Raw genomic sequence first — 20554 nt, forward strand, 5'->3', positions numbered from 1 at the left:
ACATGCTTTGTGCACTGGCTAGGGGCATGGAGGCTGTACCATGGCAGAAGGCATCAGGCAAAGCTTGGAGTCCACTGGTTCCAACAAGGAAGTGGTGGATAGCTCCATGGCAGCACTAGTGGACCCACGTGCAATGGAGCGTCTGCTGGTTGTTGACACAGATTCCACTGTAGTACAGGTAAGGGCATCCCAATTGCTCAGTGCTGCAGTGGAAGGTGAGAGAGGTCATGAGATCACTGGCTCCTGCCATCCAGGCACAGACAAGCTGCCAATGTGGATGTTGATCTCATTGCTCAACGGGGTGTGCAAACTCTCATAGCAGCTCAGCAGTGTGTTCCAGTAGATTACGAGGATTGCTGAGGTGGGAGTGGCAATGGTACTGGGAAAATAAACCTATTGACCTCAGTCAGGATGACAGCATTCAAGATTCCACCATTACCACTCCACCAGTGCACTTTTGGTTGTCTCTAAACCAACTAGCCCAGTCTGCTACCTCTATGATGAGTTGCAGCATTGCCTAGAGCTGCCTGAGGATGTCCTCCAATGCCACCTGCAGTCTCTGCCAGTGAAAGTTAGCAGCCTTCCACCAGCCATTTTATAGCCAATTGGGTAACACTGCAAGAGCACAAGGATAGGCAAAGGCACCTGCAAAACAGTGTCAGTAAAGGGATGCACGAGAGAGATTAATTCTGGATCTTTTTTGTACTATTGATGTATAGCTTGGTAAAGTTGTTGGATGAAGAGTTTTGCTGTTGGCCTTTATTCAATAATGTTGGTCAAGGAGACATTGTGATGGGAAGTCTGAAATGGGTGTACAGTAAAGGAATGGTGGATCCAAGTTGCAAATGGGGAAGTCCTTTTAATGGAAGTGAAACCTCACAATGTGGTCCGTCCAGTTGTACATGGTGCAAATGATCTGCTCGCTTCCTCTTCCTCCTCTTCTCCCTCCTCCTACTCCTCCTCTGCCTGAGATGACCTCCTGATCCCAAGACTAGTGGTTGAGTCCTTATGATTGTGAATTCATAGAGGACACAGACCACCACCACAAACACGGCACCCTCCTGGGCATGTGCTGCAGAGATCCCGCCGACTAATCTAAACACCAAAATCTCTGTTTTAAGGGCTGAACATCTTGCTCCAGAGCGTTGCAGGTGGCTTCATCACTTTCATTGAAGGTCTCGCATGATGGGATGGTGAAAAGGGGTCATGAGTCACGTGTAGATGGGATAGCCTTGTCGTCAAGCAGCCATCCTTTTGTCTGTCTTGGAAGCCTGAAGATGGTGGAAATTGCTGACTGTTGCCGATCAAAGCATCATGGGTACAGCCAGAAGGGCAGATGTTCACGGCGATGAATTTCTTGGCATAGGTGCACACCTTCCAAAGAGCGCTCTCCTTCTCCTCTCTGCATGTCCGGCTCATGTTGTAGAACAAGTGACACTGCAACTACTGGCCCCATCAGCAAAAATCTCCATTTTCCTCCAACATCTCACCACAGTGCTTCCACCAACTTTGCTTGAACGCAAGAAACTCCTCAGTTGCAACATGCTGAGTGGCCCTTTAATAGCCCTAGAAACTGGCCCATCTTGCTTCGAAATGCTTGTTTCAGGAGCGACTAAGGAAGGTATCATTGTACACTTGTTGGTCGATTTTGGTATCCTGACATTTCATCAGGCCGCTGAAGTCAGTAATGTCATAATCGCACACATTCCACAACTTTGAGTGCACTAGGGACACATACATGCGCCACTCCAGTTGCCTCAAGCCTTATGGGCATTAACCAACGGCACCTCCCGCACTACAAATCTTCAACTAGGCCTGTGTAATGCCGCTGCATCCACTATCCCTTTGAATAAACACACCAGGTTGTGAAAATGTAAGCAAGTGAATTTAAAAGAGGCTCAAAAGTATTCAGAAGCAACACATACAACAGAAAAGATTTATCCGTTCGACGTGCTATTGAGAAATTTAAACTAAAGATACTTACTGAAGCATTTCAATCTGTCGTGTTAGGTTGTCCCTATCATCTGTATACCCTCTGACCATTAAATGATTCCTGCAATAGAAGTAAAAATGGAGACAGGGATAAAAATGCATTCTTTTACACAAAGTTCTGAGCAACGACTGTAGTTGCACTTTAACTTGAGGTCCAAGTGCAATCAGTTATTTCTATTTATTTTACCGTTCTAAATTCAAATTCTGATCTGCATAATCACTTTTCAAAGTATCTATTTCACTCTGCAGCAGCATTATGTTTGTTTGGGCTTCAAGTAGTTCTTTCCTCAGTTTATCATTTTCCTATAAAAGACCACAAAAAAAAAACAAGCATTAACATTTCTTGAGGGAATTCTGTTTGTGAGCCTCAACACCCTTGCTCATAAATTTTATTTTTATACTATTTTAAATTGATAACCTACTTTATAACAAGGTGGGATAATGCATCACATCATCATCCTAAAGACATTACAGGTGTAGTATCTGAAGGAGGTTACATATGTAGATCAGGTAGTCCTCCCAGAAGGAAAAAGATGAAGGTTTCAGCCATCAGAAGACAATCTCATGCCATTTTTTACTATCCGTACTTTTATACCGTTCAGGGGAGATTACGGCATAGTGGTAATTTCAGTGGACTAGTAATAGAGGTCCAAGCTAATGCTTTTGAGACATGGGTTCAAATCCCACCATGGCAGCTGATGGAATTTAAATTCAATTAATAAATCTGGAATATAGAGCTAGTCTCAGTAATGATGGCCATCATGACAACTATCATTGATTGTTGTAAAAACCCATCTGGCTCACTAAAGTCCTTTAGGGTAGGAAATCTGCCACCCTTAGCCAGTCTGGCCTACATGTGACTCTAGATTCTCAGCAATGTGATTGACTCTTAAGTACCCTTTGCAATGGCCTAGCAAGCCACTCAGTTCAAGGATGATTAGGGATGGGCAAAAAATGCTAGCCACGTCAGCGCCAATGTAGGTTTAAAGAAAAAAATAGAAGGAGAAGTGAAGAAGAAGATCTCTGTGCAGACCTGGGAACAAGCTACCAAATCATCTTTGTGGCCACAGACAGTACATAGTGAGAGAAAGAAGAGATTATAAATGTAAAGACACAGTTCTATTTTGCCAATTTTTTCCCCTTCCATACATTCCTTACGACGCTCTCTCCTTCCTGGGGTACAGTTGCACAGAAATTCAATAAGGTGGTGATTCACTATAAACCTTGACAGAAAGTTGCAGGCTATGCAACCATGGGAGAACCACAGTTAAGTTTGATTTTTTTCTCACCCAACATCCATATATGCACACTTAGAGGTTGCAGGATAGCAATTAGGGGAGGGAAGCGGAGGCTAATTTTAGTATGTCCACTGCTAACTCAGCAGTAATTGGGAATGTACCTGGGACATTCTCACATTCAGTTATTAACTGGATAAAGTCATCCAGTAACTGGAGGAAGTGATTAAAATAAGCTTTTTCTCAGAAATCCTCAAACATTCATTTGTGCACGATGCAAAGATGGCTGATTTTTGAACAGCTGCCTTCAAATGTGGACAACTGTAATTTACACACAGGGTTCCTTTTGTGATTGAACACTGCTGGCACAGAACATTGCACAACAAATTCAAATAAATAGATGAAAAAATCCTGCAACCCATGAGTCTCCACACTTAAAAGAAGCAACTGTATGACTGGGACAAGAGATCTGATGCACCGTGACAGCCCTCAACAAAACTCAAAGTTCCACACTCATTTTGTGTCATATGATTTACTATCCCAGTATATATAATCTTGAAGAAAAATACCAGAGACAGTAAATTAATGATAATAAATCACTTGCCATACGATCATGTATCTGAAAGATTTAGGATTTTCCATATTCACAAAGTTGAAAATTGTATTGCCACAATCCAAGTGATGCAAATATTATACTTTGTAACCTCTATGGCTTTGTAATGAATGTAAAGAAACTTGTTTTCTTATGAATCTACTACTGTACAATAACCAAGAGAGCAGTGTTAACATAATTTGCATTCCAGGAAACAGTAGGATTGATTGAGCCACCTTTATACGCCCACCCAAGTTTACCTTCCACTGACTTCCACAGAAAATAAAATTGGACAAAGTGTAAAATAGGTAGCCAATCCCATCTCATCAACTTCTCACTAGACAGGTTAGGCTAGGTACAGTTATCCCTAAAGAGTTTGATTAATGTACCAGAAAGTTTCTGGGAAAACACACAAGAGTTGTGCCCTGAAATTTTATTCAGAATGCTGTTAGGATTAGCCTGTATTATAAAACTGGATTGACCTCTACTTGTTGAGCGCTGTCTGCATTTTCAAGAGACTCAGTAAGGTCCCAGCATCAGAACCTGTGCAGAAACATGCTTTCTTACCAAAGTAAAATCATTTATTTTTCTTTTCAATGCAATGCTCTCCTCCTTTGGGCTAAACGATCTGTATTGTTCTTCTAACTGCAAGAGGAAAATAATGTGTTTTTAGTATTTCATGACGAATGAAAGTAAATCAGAAAGACAATTTCTTTACAACTTTCACAATGATTCACAAGACAGACTTTAAACATTCACCAAAGCTGCATGAAAAATTTAAGACTTTACCCAAAGTCCATGCCTACACTCTTCTTCCTTCTCCTGGGTCAGGATGCTAGTTAAATGCAGGGTACGCGAGTGTGTGGCAGTTTACCTGAACCTGCCTGGATCTGGGGACCCTGTCAGTGGCATATGCCCAATGTGGCCCCAGTACAGCCTGGCTCTCTGGCAGGAGCCTGCCGTCAAAGTTGGAGCAGCTGCAGGCTGGTGGGGGCTACCAACTCCAGGGCCACTTGCTATAGTTCAAAAACAGCACCCAGAAGGAGGAATATTTTCAACATGTAAGAGGATGTAAAACTGACGTTGTCGATCGTCTGTCTGTCGTTCAAACTATTGACTTTAATTTCCATTATCATCAATATGTAGGTCCAGGCACTCCACTCCCCAACTCTGGGGAAGTCCCAGGAGAACACAAAAGACAGAAAGGCCGGATTTTCATTTTGGGTCATGATCCTGATGTTGGGATAATTTCTGAGTCCCAACCCCATATGGCATCAGAGTGACAAACACACTGCGATTTTTAAATGAAAGGCCAATTAATGGCCAGAGGAAGCGTTCACCGTTAATTAAGGATGGCAGGCAGACTCTAGGTGCTAGGAGGCCCTTCAGTACTGACAAAGCAGCAGCCTACCAATGCAGGTAAAGGAGGGAGAGGGTGCCTCAAACACTTTTTACAAGTTATTTAAAAAGAAATTGCTATAGCTTCCAGACTACCATTGTGGAGTGAGACCACAATTGACCCTCCAGGTATCTATTGGGCTCGCATGCCGCGGGGAGCCAGCAGGCAGAGTGGAATCCCATCAGCTTCTGATTGACCTTTTAATTATGTTAACAAGTACCCACCACTTGCGGATGGGTAGCCATCATCCCGCCCGACCTGCCTTCTTAATCATTGCCCTAAGACAGAACATTCCTGCAAACCAGCTGATGCTGGGAAATTCCAGGCCCGCCCACCTCTGTTGAGCTTCCAAAATCCAGCTCCATGTGTCTCCACCCCTTTGCATCTGAGAACTGAATGTAGGATACATACTTGAATCCGCACATGAGGATTTCCTGTCCCACCCAAAAGAGATGGAAGCTGTCACGGGGTATATCGGGTCACAAGCACGCACAGTATTAGGAGCTTTGAAAATAGAAGATATCATCAAGCTTCCTCTCCAACTTTATATCCCATAATATCAGACTTTTTATGAAGTCAAAGCCTCTATTTAATGTCAATGTTAATTTATGGCCTATTCAAACTCAAATGACACCATGAACTCAACATCCACTTCTTGGCCCAGATTTTCATCAAGGAAACAGGAATCAGGATTTGGGAAATTTCCTAATTTCATGATTCTGTCTCCACTTTGGAGGTCCCCTCCCACTGCATTTTTGTCCTGGGGAGACGGGGTCAGGCTGGAGTCAGGCCAACTACAGGAAAGGCGGGAACGGAAACAGACGGATGGTGAGACTGGCATTCGCTGAGACATTGTACCTAGCCCTCACCACATGCTCTCTCCAGATCCGCCATGCATCACTTTTCTCCCCATGCCCCCTCATATCTCCCATGCCCTCTCCATGCCCCTCATATCACCATGCCCTTCCCATACCCCATGACCCCCCCACCCCCCCATGTATCCTCCATAGCCACTCAACCAGTAGCTACTATGTAGACAACTCATGAGCCATATAAAACTGCAAAGTCTTTGAAAAGCGCTTGGAGAAAAATGATCCTCTTACAAGCTCATAAAGTTGTTGTAAAAAATCGTTAATCCTACTGAAAGAAAAACTTCAGTCCTATTAACCGGTCCTTTTTTAAAAAAAATAAACAAATAGCTTTTCAAAAATTACTTCAAAGATATATAAAGCTCAAAACTGTCAATCAAACAAGGCTCAATATCCCCTTAATAGCTGTGTAAACAATCCCCCGTTGATCCCAAGCCATTAGTGGCTTTTAGAAACTCAGCCAAGCATTCATAATGGGCTCAGCTTTGTCAACAAATTCTTAGATTGAATACAAAGACCCTTTGAAGTTGACTGAATAGATGGCTAGCATGTAGTCAGTTATTTTTCAAAAGTTCAACAGATGGACTGTTAATCAAAAAGTCAGGCATCTGCTGATTTTGTTTTCAAGTGTCAGCAGACTGGACTTCAAATAAATGGAAAAATCTAACCATAGGGTCTTCTACAGACTTATTATCTGATTCCCAATGATGCAGAATTCATGTAAACACTTACATAATGTTGATCAATTTAATTTTAAGGACAATGCTCTGATCAATCACTGCATTAAAAAACATTATAAAGCCATACAAAAACCCTAAAAACATACTTAAATATGCAAAAAACATTATCAAACACCACCTAAACTTCTCTTAAACTTACCTGTCAAAAGGTTTCCGACTCCAAATTAGGGTACCCCCAAGGTCCACAACCCTCTGAGGAGCCATTAACCTTGTCCTGCAAAAGCTGGCCCAACTCCATCAAAAATGCTGGGGTTCTGAAACATCCAGCCCCACAAAGGACCCGGCAAAGTTGAGAGTACAACACGTGCGTTCACTACACACAACTTTATCCTGCGTTGACAATAATTGCCAGAAACAGGAATGAGGGCAGGAATCCCGGAATCAAGACCCGCTTGTCATTTTTAAAGCCCTTCTGTCTCCTTCTGACATGGAGGGAGGCATGAAAATGCGGGCCCTTGCTCCTAAAAAGGCACCTGGCTTTTGCAAATGACCTTTCGAAAAGTTCACTTTGGTAAATGACTTTTTAAGCTAATGTCAATTCCAAACAAAATAAATCAAAACTCACTTCAGACTGCACTCGCGATCATTATTTTAAAATCATCTTACAGACAACCCTTACCTTTCTCAGTTTTGTAACTGTTTTCTGGAGTTCATTTACGTTAACGTCATATTGATGCTTTAGGTTACTGAGAGCAAACTCAGCTTTTCTTTGTTCCTAAAATCATAAAGTCAAATGAGTTGAACTATGTCAAAACAACATATCTCACATTACATAACAGAAATATTGTCTATTCAAACTACATAGCAGCCGTGTAAATTTCTGAGTTAGTGTTATCCAGTTCTACATAATCAGTGGAACAATCAACACCGCCACCTAATTTGTACTTCTGCAATGAACCTGGTGCTTTTTCCACAAAGAAGGGATTAAGTATTAACTATATCTCAAATGGCAAGATGATGAGGCCACCCGTGAGCAACAATGTCAGAGGCCTTAAAGCAAGTCCTAACTCTCCAGCACCACAATTTAAGGACTTACATTCGGTCCCTGCTCCTGAGCATTACTGAAGCATATCCCTAACTCTTGGCAGCACTGTCAAAGACACTGCAGCAGGTCCTCACCAATTATAGTCAGCACTTCTGCTATTTCTTCCCTAGGTTCCCTCAGGATTCTCAAACGTAGGCCAGATCCTTGTGATCTGCTTAGATTAAATGCGAGTTATTTGTGTGGTACCATTTCTCTTTGAAAGATAGCCTCCACAAAACAGTTCTGTACTTAATATCCGCCTGCTCAGTGAAAACAAAATTTATTTAGTGTCAGTTTTTTTTTTAAATCTTCATTATAAGCTTGCCTAATTAGTATAAATATGTAAGTTTCATTCTCTAAGTCTGCACACACATACTAATTGGTTTGAGATTGCTTAAACTCAATTCACAGAACACCCTTACAGCCAGAAAGAGGCTTTCATTTCATCAGACCGGACTTGATTTAAATGCAGGAGTCAGAAGTGAAAAGGTCACATGCTGACATGCTGTGCCACCCAACTCCGAGGTAATGATATGCTTTGGAATGGTTCCATAACTAATTTGTTGCCACAGCAACATGACTGTTCCATTACAAATGTGAAGCAATTCATACCTTCAGATCTCAAAAAATATGTAACAATTACACTGAGCTGCCAGTATTTCTGACCCACTGGATTTGAGCCTAAAATCTGAGGTTAAGCACGTTGTTTTTTAAATATACAGAGACATTTGTCCCAGGTTAAAACCACATGTATGCTCCCTTACATGTCACACGTTATTTAGAAGCAACTTAATTGTATTTGGCTTACTAGCCTGAAAACTATACAAATATTGCCCTTATTTAAGTAGTGTTTATATTGTGATGGTCCAGTGACACATTGCAACATTTCCCCTGCTTAATGCAGTGAAAAACCTTAAAAGTTATTTTGAACTCAAAAGCTGATCAACATAAATATAATGCTCAGTGCACCTCCATGAAATATATTTTAAGTTCTGAATTGTAAAGTGGACTATTGTTCTGAGTTACAGTCAGCCTCCCAACCAAAGCAAAAGGTATCTGTTTTATAGGAAAACAGAGTTTATTTAGAAATTAGGATTCTATATTTTATTGGTTGTGATGCAGAATGATGCTAACAGCATGGGTTCAATCTCCATACCGGCCTCCTCACCTCGCACCCACGCTTGTGGAGTGGCACCCCTCAAGCTACAAGTAACCAAAATATCTCTCTCAGGTGCCTATGGTCCTTTGGGACTATGGCAAGATACATGCATATTTCAATGGATAACTCATAATTCATATGGGTAATAGAGTGAAAGGGTGATCTGTGTGCTTGCTGGATCTAGTAATATGGAATGGGGCCAGGACACAGGCATGGGCTTGAGGTAACAACTACAGGTGAAGGTCATAAATAAGAAAATAAATATTTAACAATGTACTTGATGCTTAATGTTATCAGCTCTGCGTTACTTGCAGCACTGTTTGCTGTTGAAAATTATAGCACAAAGGATGTCAAAGTCAGGTGTGAAATACTGTACTTTCCTTCTAGACATGCTCATGCAGTGGAAAAGCAATATCTGATGCAATGCAAACTATAGGATACAGTGTTGTTTTTGAAAAGGCTGCTGTAAGTGTTCTGTGCTGAATTTCAGGCTCATTAAAAGGTGAAGGAAGTTGGCAATCAGGAATGGAACAATCTTCCATTTCAGGCTCCCAAGTGTCAACATCAATAACTTCTAAATGAGGTACAGTACATCTAAACACAGTAAAGAATTTAGCTCTGAGATTCCACCATGGGATAAAATACATGAACGTTATCTGAAATTTCTCTCTCCCTTACTTTATTTTAAATCTCATGTTGTAATTTCATGGTTTGAGTGCATTGCAGTATGAATTAAAACTCAGTGGCAAACAATTGTTACTCGAACCAAATGTAATAAAATCAGGAACCTATTTACAAAGCAAAGGTGTTATTTTCAATTTCACCATCTGGGCAGTAACCCCATAAAACAGACTGATTACAATGGAATGAAAATCAGGCAGGTTCTACAATGGGGAAGCAATTCACTCCACCAAGTAACCACCAGGTGAAGTTGAAAGTTGCCCTTGACATGATTGCAATTAATATTTAGTTGATAGATAACATTGTGGAATAATTTTCTCTATGTTAACAGCTATATTTCTCATTCTGCTTTTTAGAATAAGGAGTTTGGAGTTTTGAACAACAAACACAAAACTATTACTTGAAAAAAGGTGGAATTCTCTATACAATCTCACCTCCTTTTGGCAATTCAGAACCGCAATCTTTATTCGCTGATCAACATCCTCCTCTAGCTCACTCACTTGCTGTGCAGCCTCATCCTGTGCCCTGAAACAAACAAGTAGCAATATAAAAGAGCCCTGCACTGTACAATCTGCTTCACCTCCTTCATCTGAGTCTAGAGATTACAACAATGCAGCAAATGAGAAAAACCCTATTCCATTTATTTGCTCTTCTACTTAGATATCCACAGTACAACAGTTACAATGAATTACAAGGCAATTTGGCTTAGCTTTAACTTGTTAAGCTGAAATCAAGGGTTGCCTATTTGAAAAATGGTTGGCATTGGTGACATTACTCCATTACAACAATCACAGTAAAAATGGATGCTAATCCAAAGAGAGACATTTTTAAGATGGGTGATGAAAAGCCTGATCAAAAAGATGAGTTTTAATGAGGGTTATAATGGAGGTGAAAGAGGCAGATAAGCAGAGGGATTTAGATGACCATCAATGATGTAGTAATGGGAGCCAGGGTGCCCAAGTGAACAGAGTTGGCGGAATGCAGAGTGCTGAGCCGCTGTAGGTTGAAGGAAGTCACAGATATGAGGCCATAAATGGATTTAAACACAAGGATGAGAATTTAAAATTGGAGGTGTAGGGAGACTGGTAGTCACTATAGTTCAACAAGGACTGCAAAATTGGTGTGTGGGACAGTGTAGGACCTGACATGGGCAACAGTTCCTATCCCACACTTTGGGTGTGTTGAACTTTATAGGTGTGTGAAGGATGAGAAATCAGTCAGAATATTGGTATAGTTAAGACTAGAAGTAACAGTGGCTTCAATGATGGTTTCAGCAATATGTGAGCCAAGGAAAAGGCAGAAGCTGGCAAAGCTTTGGAAATGGAAGAGGCAGTCATGTGATAGAGAGGACATAAGGTTAGAAGCTGAGTCCAGGGTCATATAAAACACAAATGTTGCAAGCATTTTGATTCAACCCAAGACTGTGGCTGGGAGGGGGATGGAATCAATGGCAAGCATATGGACGTTGAAACAGGGGAGAAAGGTTATGACTTTGGTCTTCCCAATATTTAACCGGAGAAAACTGCTGCAAGACTACAGGTTGCAAAATCAGTCTGACAACACAGAGGCAGCGAAGCAGTTGAGGGAGGTGTGGTGGAGAGGTAGAACTGGGTGTTGGAAAGTATATATGGAACACTACATAAATTATATGGGTAATTATCATGAGGCAGCATTTCGATGAGGATGAGGAAAGGGACAAGGATAGATCTTGCAGGATTTCAGAGGTAATAGTCCAGGGCTGGGAGGAGTAGCAATTGCTGGAGATACTCTGGCTATGTCTGGAACCAAACAAGAGCAGTCACATTGACTGGACAATGGAGAAGAGGCATCAGAGGATAGTTTGATTTACCATGTCAGAGATGCTGTTAAGGACAAGGATTGAAAATGCACCATGGTCACAGTCAAACAAGGTATTATTTATGATTTTGGAAATGCCGTTTCAATGCTGCGACATGGTTGGAAACAGGCTACTTGTTTGTAGCCTAGATGTTGAAATAAAAGCAAATACTACAGGTGATGAAGATCTGAAATAAAAACAGAAGAGCTGGAAAAACTCAGCAGGTCTGGCAGCATCTGTGGAGAGAGAAACAGAGTTAACATTTCAAATCCAATATGACTCTTCTTCGGAATTAAAGATAGTTGGGCCATGAATTTTGTCCTGAGGCATGTCTTGGGGCAAAAGTCCTTGGCTGTAGAAATTAGCTTCTGGCAATCATGCACCTTCTTGTGTCAGGAATAATTCCAACCCTTAAGAGGGTTTTTGCCTGAGACTCGAAATGACCTCACTTTCGCCAGGCTCTTTGGTGCCATCTTCAGTCAAATGCTGTCTTGATGTGAAGAGCAACTACTCACACCTCTTAACATGATGGATATTTGTGTTTTTTGTGCATGGACTGCTATATGCTCATTCATTCACAAATTTCAAAATGTATTGTTAATCTTCATCAATCCCAACCATATCAAAACAGCCAGTATGTAGCAGCTATTTTTCACTGACTAGTTCATCAAATAATGCAATCAAGTGTCAGCGGATGGCTCATTTGCTAATTAGTGATGAGAAGCTTGTTAATGCATTTTGAAAACAAGTTGGTAAAAAAACTGCTCAGATTTGTTGACTGGAGAAAAAGGAGCTTGCATTAATATGATGTCACCAAATTGTGGAATCAAATTATCCAATTTTGTTAAAAGCAGGCATTTGACATCAATTGCTCTGTTATTACATATACTATAGAGGTTGAAAACTTCCAGAACAGACAGTTATTTCTAAAAAAAAGATCAATATCAATGACGTTGATGGCATTTAAAGCAGCTCAAACACAAAGGCTCCTTCTGTTTGGTAGACTAGGTTGAATATAATAGACACAAAAACTGGCATGATCAAATTCCAATGAATGAAGAGGCCTGCATAATATTTTCAGAACACTATCATTTCAATTCGGACACACAAGACATACAGGATATACAGTGCGATCATTAATAGCTTTTCTTAACACACCATAACATTTGCTGTGATGTGACATCATGTGTGTTATGCACAGGGGAAAAATTACATTTAATAATGCATTCCATTTATAAAATGGGACACAACAAAACAGGTGATACAACGAAGTGTGGTTTATGACAAGATGTGATTTTAATGGAGACATTTCATGCTGTCAGACATTCAGAGACTTGATGATTATACTGCTTCTTTATTTCATAACTAGAAGAGTTGTGTAATCCAAACAAAAATATATTAACAGGTCATTTGTTAGTTTTCTTTTAAATTGAAATACTGTACCTGAGGGTGGCAAATTCCAATGCATTGCACCATGAAATAGGTGGATGTGAGTTTGTATTTGAGACACCTTGCAAATGGTATTCTATCTCTCAGCCATTTCATGGTAAGAAAAAATTAGCCAAAGGCAGGTGCTATCCCAGAACTAGAGTGTGAAAATAGATGGCAAATCACCTTTCCTGGGCATCCCTTAGCAGCAGTTCCAAAGCAAGACTGGAAGTAGCCTGAGACAAGTTGCCAAACCAACAACTTAGCTGGGTAAATTGCATGTGCTTGGAGATTGGAGAAATGATAAACATTTTTAAAATGAACTAATGGATATATTCACTGATCCTACACCACTAGCAGAGAGCCATTATTCAACAGATCAGGGGCAGAGCCAAAATACTGGAGCACCAATTCGCTGATCCATGCTCCTTTTGAGCACAATTTCCTAGTAAGACTGCCAGTTTAACTCCCGGATAGAACGCTTGCCTCTAAATCAGAAGATTATAGATATAAGGATTATAGATACACTACAGGGGCTTAAGCACATAATCTGGCAGTTTAGTCCAACGCAGTAATGATGGGAGATGCTGCATTATCAATGATGCTTACTTTGTGCATGTGGTGTTCTTGGGCATGAAACACAAAAAGTTAGCATGCAGGTGTGGCAAGTAATTAAGAAGGCAAATGGAATTTTGGCCTGTATTGCCAGGGGGTTGGAGTTTAAAATAGGGAAGTCTTGTTACAACTGCACAGGGTGTTGGTGAGGCCGCACCTGGAGTACTGTGCATAGTTTTGGTCCCCGTATTTAAGAAAGGATATACTGGCATTGGAGGCTGTTCAAAAGGGGTTCATTAGGCTGATTCCTGGGATGAAGGGGTTGACTTATCAAGAATGGCTAAACAGGTTAGGCCTTTATTCATTAGAGTTTAGAAGAATGAGGGGTGGTCTTATTGAAATGTACAAGATTCTGAGAAGGCTTGACAGGGTAGATGTTAAGAAGATGTTTCCACTAGTGGGGCAATCTTGAACTAGGGGACATAGTTACAGAATAAGGGGACACTCATTTAAAACTGAGATGCGAAGGAATTTCTTCTCTCAGAGGGTAGTGAACATCTGGAATTCTCTACCCCAGAAGGTTGTGGAGGCGAGATCACTGAAAGTATTTAAAGAGGAGGTAGACTGATTTTTGAAATAATCGGGGAGTTGAGAGCTATGAGGAGCTGGCACAAAAGAGGAGTTGAGGCTCGGGGCAGATCAGCCATGATCTTATTGAATGGCAGGGCAGGCTTGAGGGGCCGAATTGCCTACTCCTGCTCCTATTTCTTATATTCAGCTAAGGCATTAAACTGAGGCCCAGTCAATCCATATTGGTCACAATAGCAACTTGCATTTGTACAGCGCTTTAGCGCTTTTACTGTTGAACAAAAGGTAAAGGCTCTCAAGAAACGCACTAAGAGGAGAAAAATAGACATTTGCTAAGCATCTAAATCAAAGAGATGTTAGGGCATAGATAACCAAAAACTTGGTTGAAGAGGTAGGTTTTAGGGAGATGGAGACATAAAAGGCTTTAGGAAGGAAGTTTCAATCTGGGGTCAGGTGACTGAAGTTTGAGATGGGTGGAATATGGGAGAATGGCCAGGAAACATTGGAATAGTTGGGTGGAATTTAATGCCCTCACCCTGTTGAGTTTGAAGGGGGGTAGCATTTAATCAGGCATGTGGGTGGCAGGTGGGTGTGCTTCAGCCTGAGACAGTGACCAGAGATGGGGATGAAATCAATGCTAAGAGTATGGAGGTTATGGTGGAAGCCTGAGATGATGGCTTTGGTCTTTCGAATGTTTTTCTTAAGGAAGTTGAGGCTCCTTTAAGACTGGATCTCAGTACATACGTAGTTGGGAGGTGGGAGGGAGGTGGGGTGGCGGGAGAGGCAGTGATGGGGAAAATCATGAGTGCAGCAGGAATTTTAGAGCTTGTTATCATCAGCATAAACATGGAAACTGACTCCACAGCTGATCATGATCTTGTCAAAGGGTTGCAAATAAAAGAGAATGACAACTAGCAGAGATCCTTTGGGTCTCTGGAGCCAATGCTGCAAGCTCTGGAAGACAGGTTTATTTACTCATTCTGCAACAAATTGGGTCAGATTTTCTTCTTTTGTTCTTGGGCATAAATAATTGTATAGGTAGAACACACACAGGGAAAAAAATATCAAGAATTAGGTGCCCATAATGGATTCTGCCCAATTTTCCAACTATTCAAATGAATAGGTTGAAAATCAGGAAAGCTCCATTAGACTTGCAATTCTTCCAGTCTGCCTTTCCTCTAGATGCACCTCCCACTTAGGTCCATTCACAATAGAGGAAAATCTGCCCCATTAAATCAATAATAGATGATTCTTACCTTTTCACAGTTTGGGCTAGTTTTTCCAACTCTGCATTCTGCAATGTAATATCGTGAATAAAATTCGTGACCACAGATTCATATTGACGAATCAGCCTGGGTTCTGCTGTTTTCAGGTTCTGGTAAAGGGCAGCAACCTGTGCAGGTCTGTTTGGTAACACAATAAATGAAAGATGAGGCGTAATAATCAGCATCACCTAAATACTGTCAGGTGGTAATCTAGTCACAGTAATCTGCATTCTGGCCCTGCACATTTCAGATATTTCAGCAGCATTTGGGATCCCTTTATGCATTGCTATGTATGAATCTCCTAAGGAATTTCTGCTTTATGTCCAACATTTGGAGGAATCATGCTGAGCACCTAACACCCATGCTTTGACACAAACTTTAAACTTAGCAAATGAAATCATGTTATACATTAACAATTAATAAGACGGAAAAGGTGTTAAAAAGAACAAGTGTATTTCAATCCAAACTGCTTTCCATCGGATCAAGTTCCACGACCTGGCATTGTTATCAGGCTCTACCATGGAAATGTAAATACAGACTAGCAGGACTGATCTGTGATGCTGGATAGCTCTGTGTTTACAATTCTGTTTGAATATTCTACACAGCAGAATTCTTGAATCTTCCAGTAGCATATATTCTGATAGGGAAAAAGGTAGTGAAAAGAAAAGATCACATTGGTAGAGGGTGGACGGGTGTGGCAGTTGGCAGGAAATTCAAGCCAGGTATTCACTGACAATTTACAAGGGAGATATATTGGACCCAGCTTCTAGTCGACCCCTTTGGAGATCTGTTTAACAGCTGTACCAATTCAGAGCTCAGCTTGGAGAGCTTACAGTGAAAATGGATATTACGTTCCTTAGTTATTAGCTATTTTTCCACAAATCAATGATTCTTTGATATGCCTCGTCCAAAAACTTGAGGGTAAACTTTGTAATGGAGACTCGCTTGACAAGACCACATATTTTAGAATTGGGAGCAACGATTAGTATGATCAATATGCAGCAATCCAGATGGTCCTGTCTTAAAAATGAATCACCAAAATATCGGTAGCATTGCATATAAAAGTACCCAAACACCCAACACCTAATTCTCCAATCTGTGCTCCCTACAAACAAGGGTTTATACTGGAATAGAGCTTCACAAAATTTACCTTAAAAATCTCATTTAAAAGGCAATGCAATGAATTTGAGGCTGTTGAAAACAATGAGATTTATTCCAACTTTAATGTTAGTCTGCCATTGCTTTGTGAAGGTTTAGTCGATTTTAGTTATCAATTGTCACCACGAAAGATGTGCCTAAAATGAAAGTTAGATGTACTGCCTCATGTGATGAATGATTGAACTCACTTTGATTGAATTCCTTATTTCATCTTCAAAGGACAAGAGCTTTTTACAAACCTGAAATGGGTTTATAGAAATGTTTTTAAGTTTTTTTTGATGCCTCCAGATTTTCCCCCTTCTTCTCTTAAATGCAACGATCTATGCAGCAATGTGGTTTCCTGTGCAGTTGTGGCTCTCTTGTACTTTGATCAAGCTGTTATTTTTTTCAGATGTGTGTCTGCAAGCCATCTGCCATAGGGTGTCATAATAAGCTGAATCTGCCCTCATCGAATTCACACACATATTTTCCAGCAAGGGTAACATTTCATATGCAAATATTAAAAGCCCTAGTTTGGATCAACACCTAATTGGAACAGCTAATCAAACTGACAAACAGAAAGTGGATTCTGGCTGACTCTCTGCACTCTAGCCTAAGGAAACTGAGATCAATTGTGGTACCTCTTTGAGATCAATTAGCCTAGAACAACCAGAGACCTGTACGGCTAAATTCCAGTACCTGCTGAAAACAGATACATGGAAACATTCACCTGGTTTTGTTCTATCCACTCTGTAGATGTTTGCAATACTTTTTTTAAAACTTAAACAGAGAGAGATAACAAAGGTCCTGGATTCTGGTGAATTCAGTCAGCGGCCAATTGACAGTGCTTGCCGCTGACTGTGAAGATAGTTGGCCACAAAAATCTAGTTATCACTGTGGTTCACCTCTGATTTCACCCCTTCCTAACATTAATTTCATTCCACCATCAGCAACAGGGGAGCTCCAGCATCCAGGAGTAATGCCATCATACAGGATAAGCAGCCAATCACATTGATGAATTCTCACAGACAGAAAACCAGAAAGTAAAAAATGCAGATTATCCTTCATATTTTTTAATAATTTTACAGGCTGACTAAAGATTGGAACTTACACATAGGATTAAGGTAGAAGCTGAATATCATAAACAAATTGAAAACAATAAATTGTTTACAATATCTATTGAATTTTTATAATGAAAAGAATTTACATTCCGTAAATACAGATTCAGTAGTTTAGGGCCAGAGAAGTTGTTCAGCAATAATTATAACTTAGTACATGGTTTAAAAACCCAATTATAACTCATTCAAGAAGGCGAGTTTCTACAGCAAGTAACAGCATAAAAAGTGGAAGCTCATTTCAAATCAAGTGGTTTCTAAAATTTCCATCTGTGAGGATACCAATTTAGTTTTGTTCTTTCCATTTCAGACATCTTCAGAATACTGGATGAGTTACTGGGTCTGATAGTGTGAAGGAACTGAATTAATGCCAATTTTGATGCTGAATCATTTTTGGGATTCTTACTATATTTCATTTAATGTTAAATTGGAACCCTAACAGTCAGCCTCAGTGACGCTTTGAGGTCATTCTGTCCAGATTTTGCAGATGTAATGATGGCAAAACTATCAGTGTTTGCATCATTATTGTGTGAAATGAACAGCCACTTCTGGCATAGACATATGCACAGTTAAATGAGGAAATCAAGAATTTGTTGTCAGTGACACCCTTGCTCCTCCACAGGATGCGCTGTTGAAGTTAATTATAATGTCTATAACTGATTTTTGAAGGGCTTACTGATGAAAATCTTTCCAACAAAAAGTAGAAAATTAACAAAATATTCAGGACAATTTATCCTCAATAGTTGTGGTAACAACAGATCGCAGTACCGACATTCACACTCTACATTGCTATGCTTTTGGCAGACTATAAAAACAGCACAGAAATGTGTGTTTATCAGTAAAGCAACATGTATGGATGCAAACACCCTTTATTCCATTTTTTGAATTTTTATGAAATTTAGTTCTGTATCTGTGAATTCTTGTGCAACATGGTATTCTGATGCCACGTTATTGTAACACTAGTTTTTCTTTTTAAAAAGTCTGAAATATCAATGTCAAGTTAATATTTAGTAAATTAAATACTTCCATCATTACTTGTGTAATAGGTTTTTCAATGCAGTGACTGTTTCCCTGTAGACAAAAGGGGAGCATCCTTGTCCTCAACCACTATATATCATACAATCAGAGATTATTCCCATCATCCTTGTGTGTATTTCATGGTCCAGAACCATGGAGTCAGAATTCTGATTGAAACAATCAGTAAGAAACAGCTGGATAGTTCTACATAAGAAAAAATTCCTCTTGTTGGAAGCTAAATTAAGTATGACCATCCAAACAGCAAAAGACACCATGATAACAAGCCTTATTTTCAGTAGTTCTGAAAAATGTTGGTCACTTTTTACAGTGGGTATTGTTGCAAGTTAGTGAAGATTTTACTTCTAATACCAATTCAGAAGCAGCTGTAAGTCTGATTATTTCAGTGAAAAATATAAAATAGCAGAGTACATAATTTGAACTAAATCCAAATCCAGACACAAACTCTTAATCTTACTATTTACAGGGGAGAATTTCGGGGGTGGGGGAGGTGGTGGTGTTGTGCAGGGGCGGGCGTGAACCCGATCGGCTCCCTGCCACCATTTTACGTGGGCAGGCCCATTAAGGCCTGTCCAGCTTGACGTGCGCCTCGAAGCACTGTGCTGGGGCAGGGGGTGGGGTCGGGGATTCCAAGTCAGGGCCTGTGCTCTTACACACATGCGCGCGAAAAGCGCATAAATCTCCGAGGCACTTCTGTGCCTCAGGGAGATTAGTTTAAGGTTTAACAATATTTAATAAAGAAAATATTTTAAGACATGTCCCCTCATGTGACAGTGTCACATGAGCTGGGACATGTCAAGGAACATTTAATTTATAAACCCTTCATGAAACCTCATCCCGCCCGTGAATGAGGTTCCATGAAAAATGCGAAGGCCGCCTGGGCTCATTGCCTGCCCACCAACCTTAAGATTGGGCGGGCAGCTCAGTTAATAACTTTAATTGATATTTAAATGCCCTTAATAGGCCTTTGACAGTTCAGCGGGCGCGCAGCCAACTTGGCTGCGTGCCCGCCGAACTGAAAATCTAAATGATGTGCGGTGACATCGGGATGCATGCCCGACGTTAGCCTGAATCATTTTACGCCTCAGCGAGTGGGGGCGCCGAAAATTCTGGCCACAATATTTTAATGCCCAACTCTAATGAGCATAATGTTACACCTTGCACTTACTTTAAGCAATCATTCATGTAAGCTCTGGATCTAGCACAATACATTTACTACTTAGGCTGAGAAGGCATGGAATCTGGCCGTTTTCAGTACTGACAAAGGGGTGGGTCCTTGATGCAGTGGGAATTGAAGAGTTGGGAGGGATTAGGGAAAGAATTTCCATGGAAGTTCTCCCTGATATTCTCCTGGAACTTCAGGAAAGCCTGAGAAAAATGGCCACTTTAACCATTCCTCTACCATTTTCACTGATCTTCTAAAGTTACTGCAAACAATCAGCAGAAGCTCCAAGGAATTTCCAGGCATGGGTGTTTTGTATTAGAGAGAATGTAGTCAATTATTAGAATGTCCCCCCCACCCAATAAACTTACCATCAACAACACTCTTCATTTAAAAGTACCAGTCTTTAAGTGGAGGCTACCAGATATAATTTGTATCCCAGTACTAAACAGTTAGGAGTAAAGAAATGTGTAAAATATAATTCATAAATGGAGATTTAGTGAAATAGTTTGAAACTTTAGAAAAATAAAGGGATAATAGAAGTGCTAATAATGAGCAGGATTTTCACAGCTTTGAACAGTGAAAGTCCCTTTTTTGAGGGTATAGTGATTTCCAGCTATTACTCATTGTGGGTGAAATAATAACTACAGTGCAACATATCAAATAGATGCACGGAAAAGTAAATATGTACAATTTTGACAGACTGAAGATCTTCATCAGTAATCATACAAAAAGCTCAGT

At 40.4% G+C, this 20554-nt stretch overlaps 1 protein-coding gene across 2 annotated transcripts in view; it reads right to left on the reverse strand.

Annotated features, from left to right (window-relative positions):
- The window catches only part of rasef (RAS and EF-hand domain containing), a 76190-nt gene that overhangs the window by 46239 nt on the left and 9397 nt on the right, over window positions 1-20554 (reverse strand). For both annotated transcript variants that reach the window (XM_078567604.1, XM_078567616.1), the window contains exons 2-7: window positions 15356-15502; window positions 10126-10216; window positions 7447-7542; window positions 4387-4464; window positions 2180-2295; window positions 1985-2053 (exon numbers count right to left, since the gene is read on the reverse strand). In XM_078567604.1, the coding sequence (XP_078423730.1) occupies window positions 1985-2053; window positions 2180-2295; window positions 4387-4464; window positions 7447-7542; window positions 10126-10216; window positions 15356-15502 (597 nt within the window). The remainder of the gene's footprint in view (window positions 1-1984; window positions 2054-2179; window positions 2296-4386; window positions 4465-7446; window positions 7543-10125; window positions 10217-15355; window positions 15503-20554) is intronic.

Source organism: Cetorhinus maximus, chromosome 2, assembly GCF_964194155.1.
Source record: "Cetorhinus maximus chromosome 2, sCetMax3.hap1.1, whole genome shotgun sequence".
Classification (NCBI taxonomy): domain Eukaryota; kingdom Metazoa; phylum Chordata; class Chondrichthyes; order Lamniformes; family Cetorhinidae; genus Cetorhinus; species Cetorhinus maximus.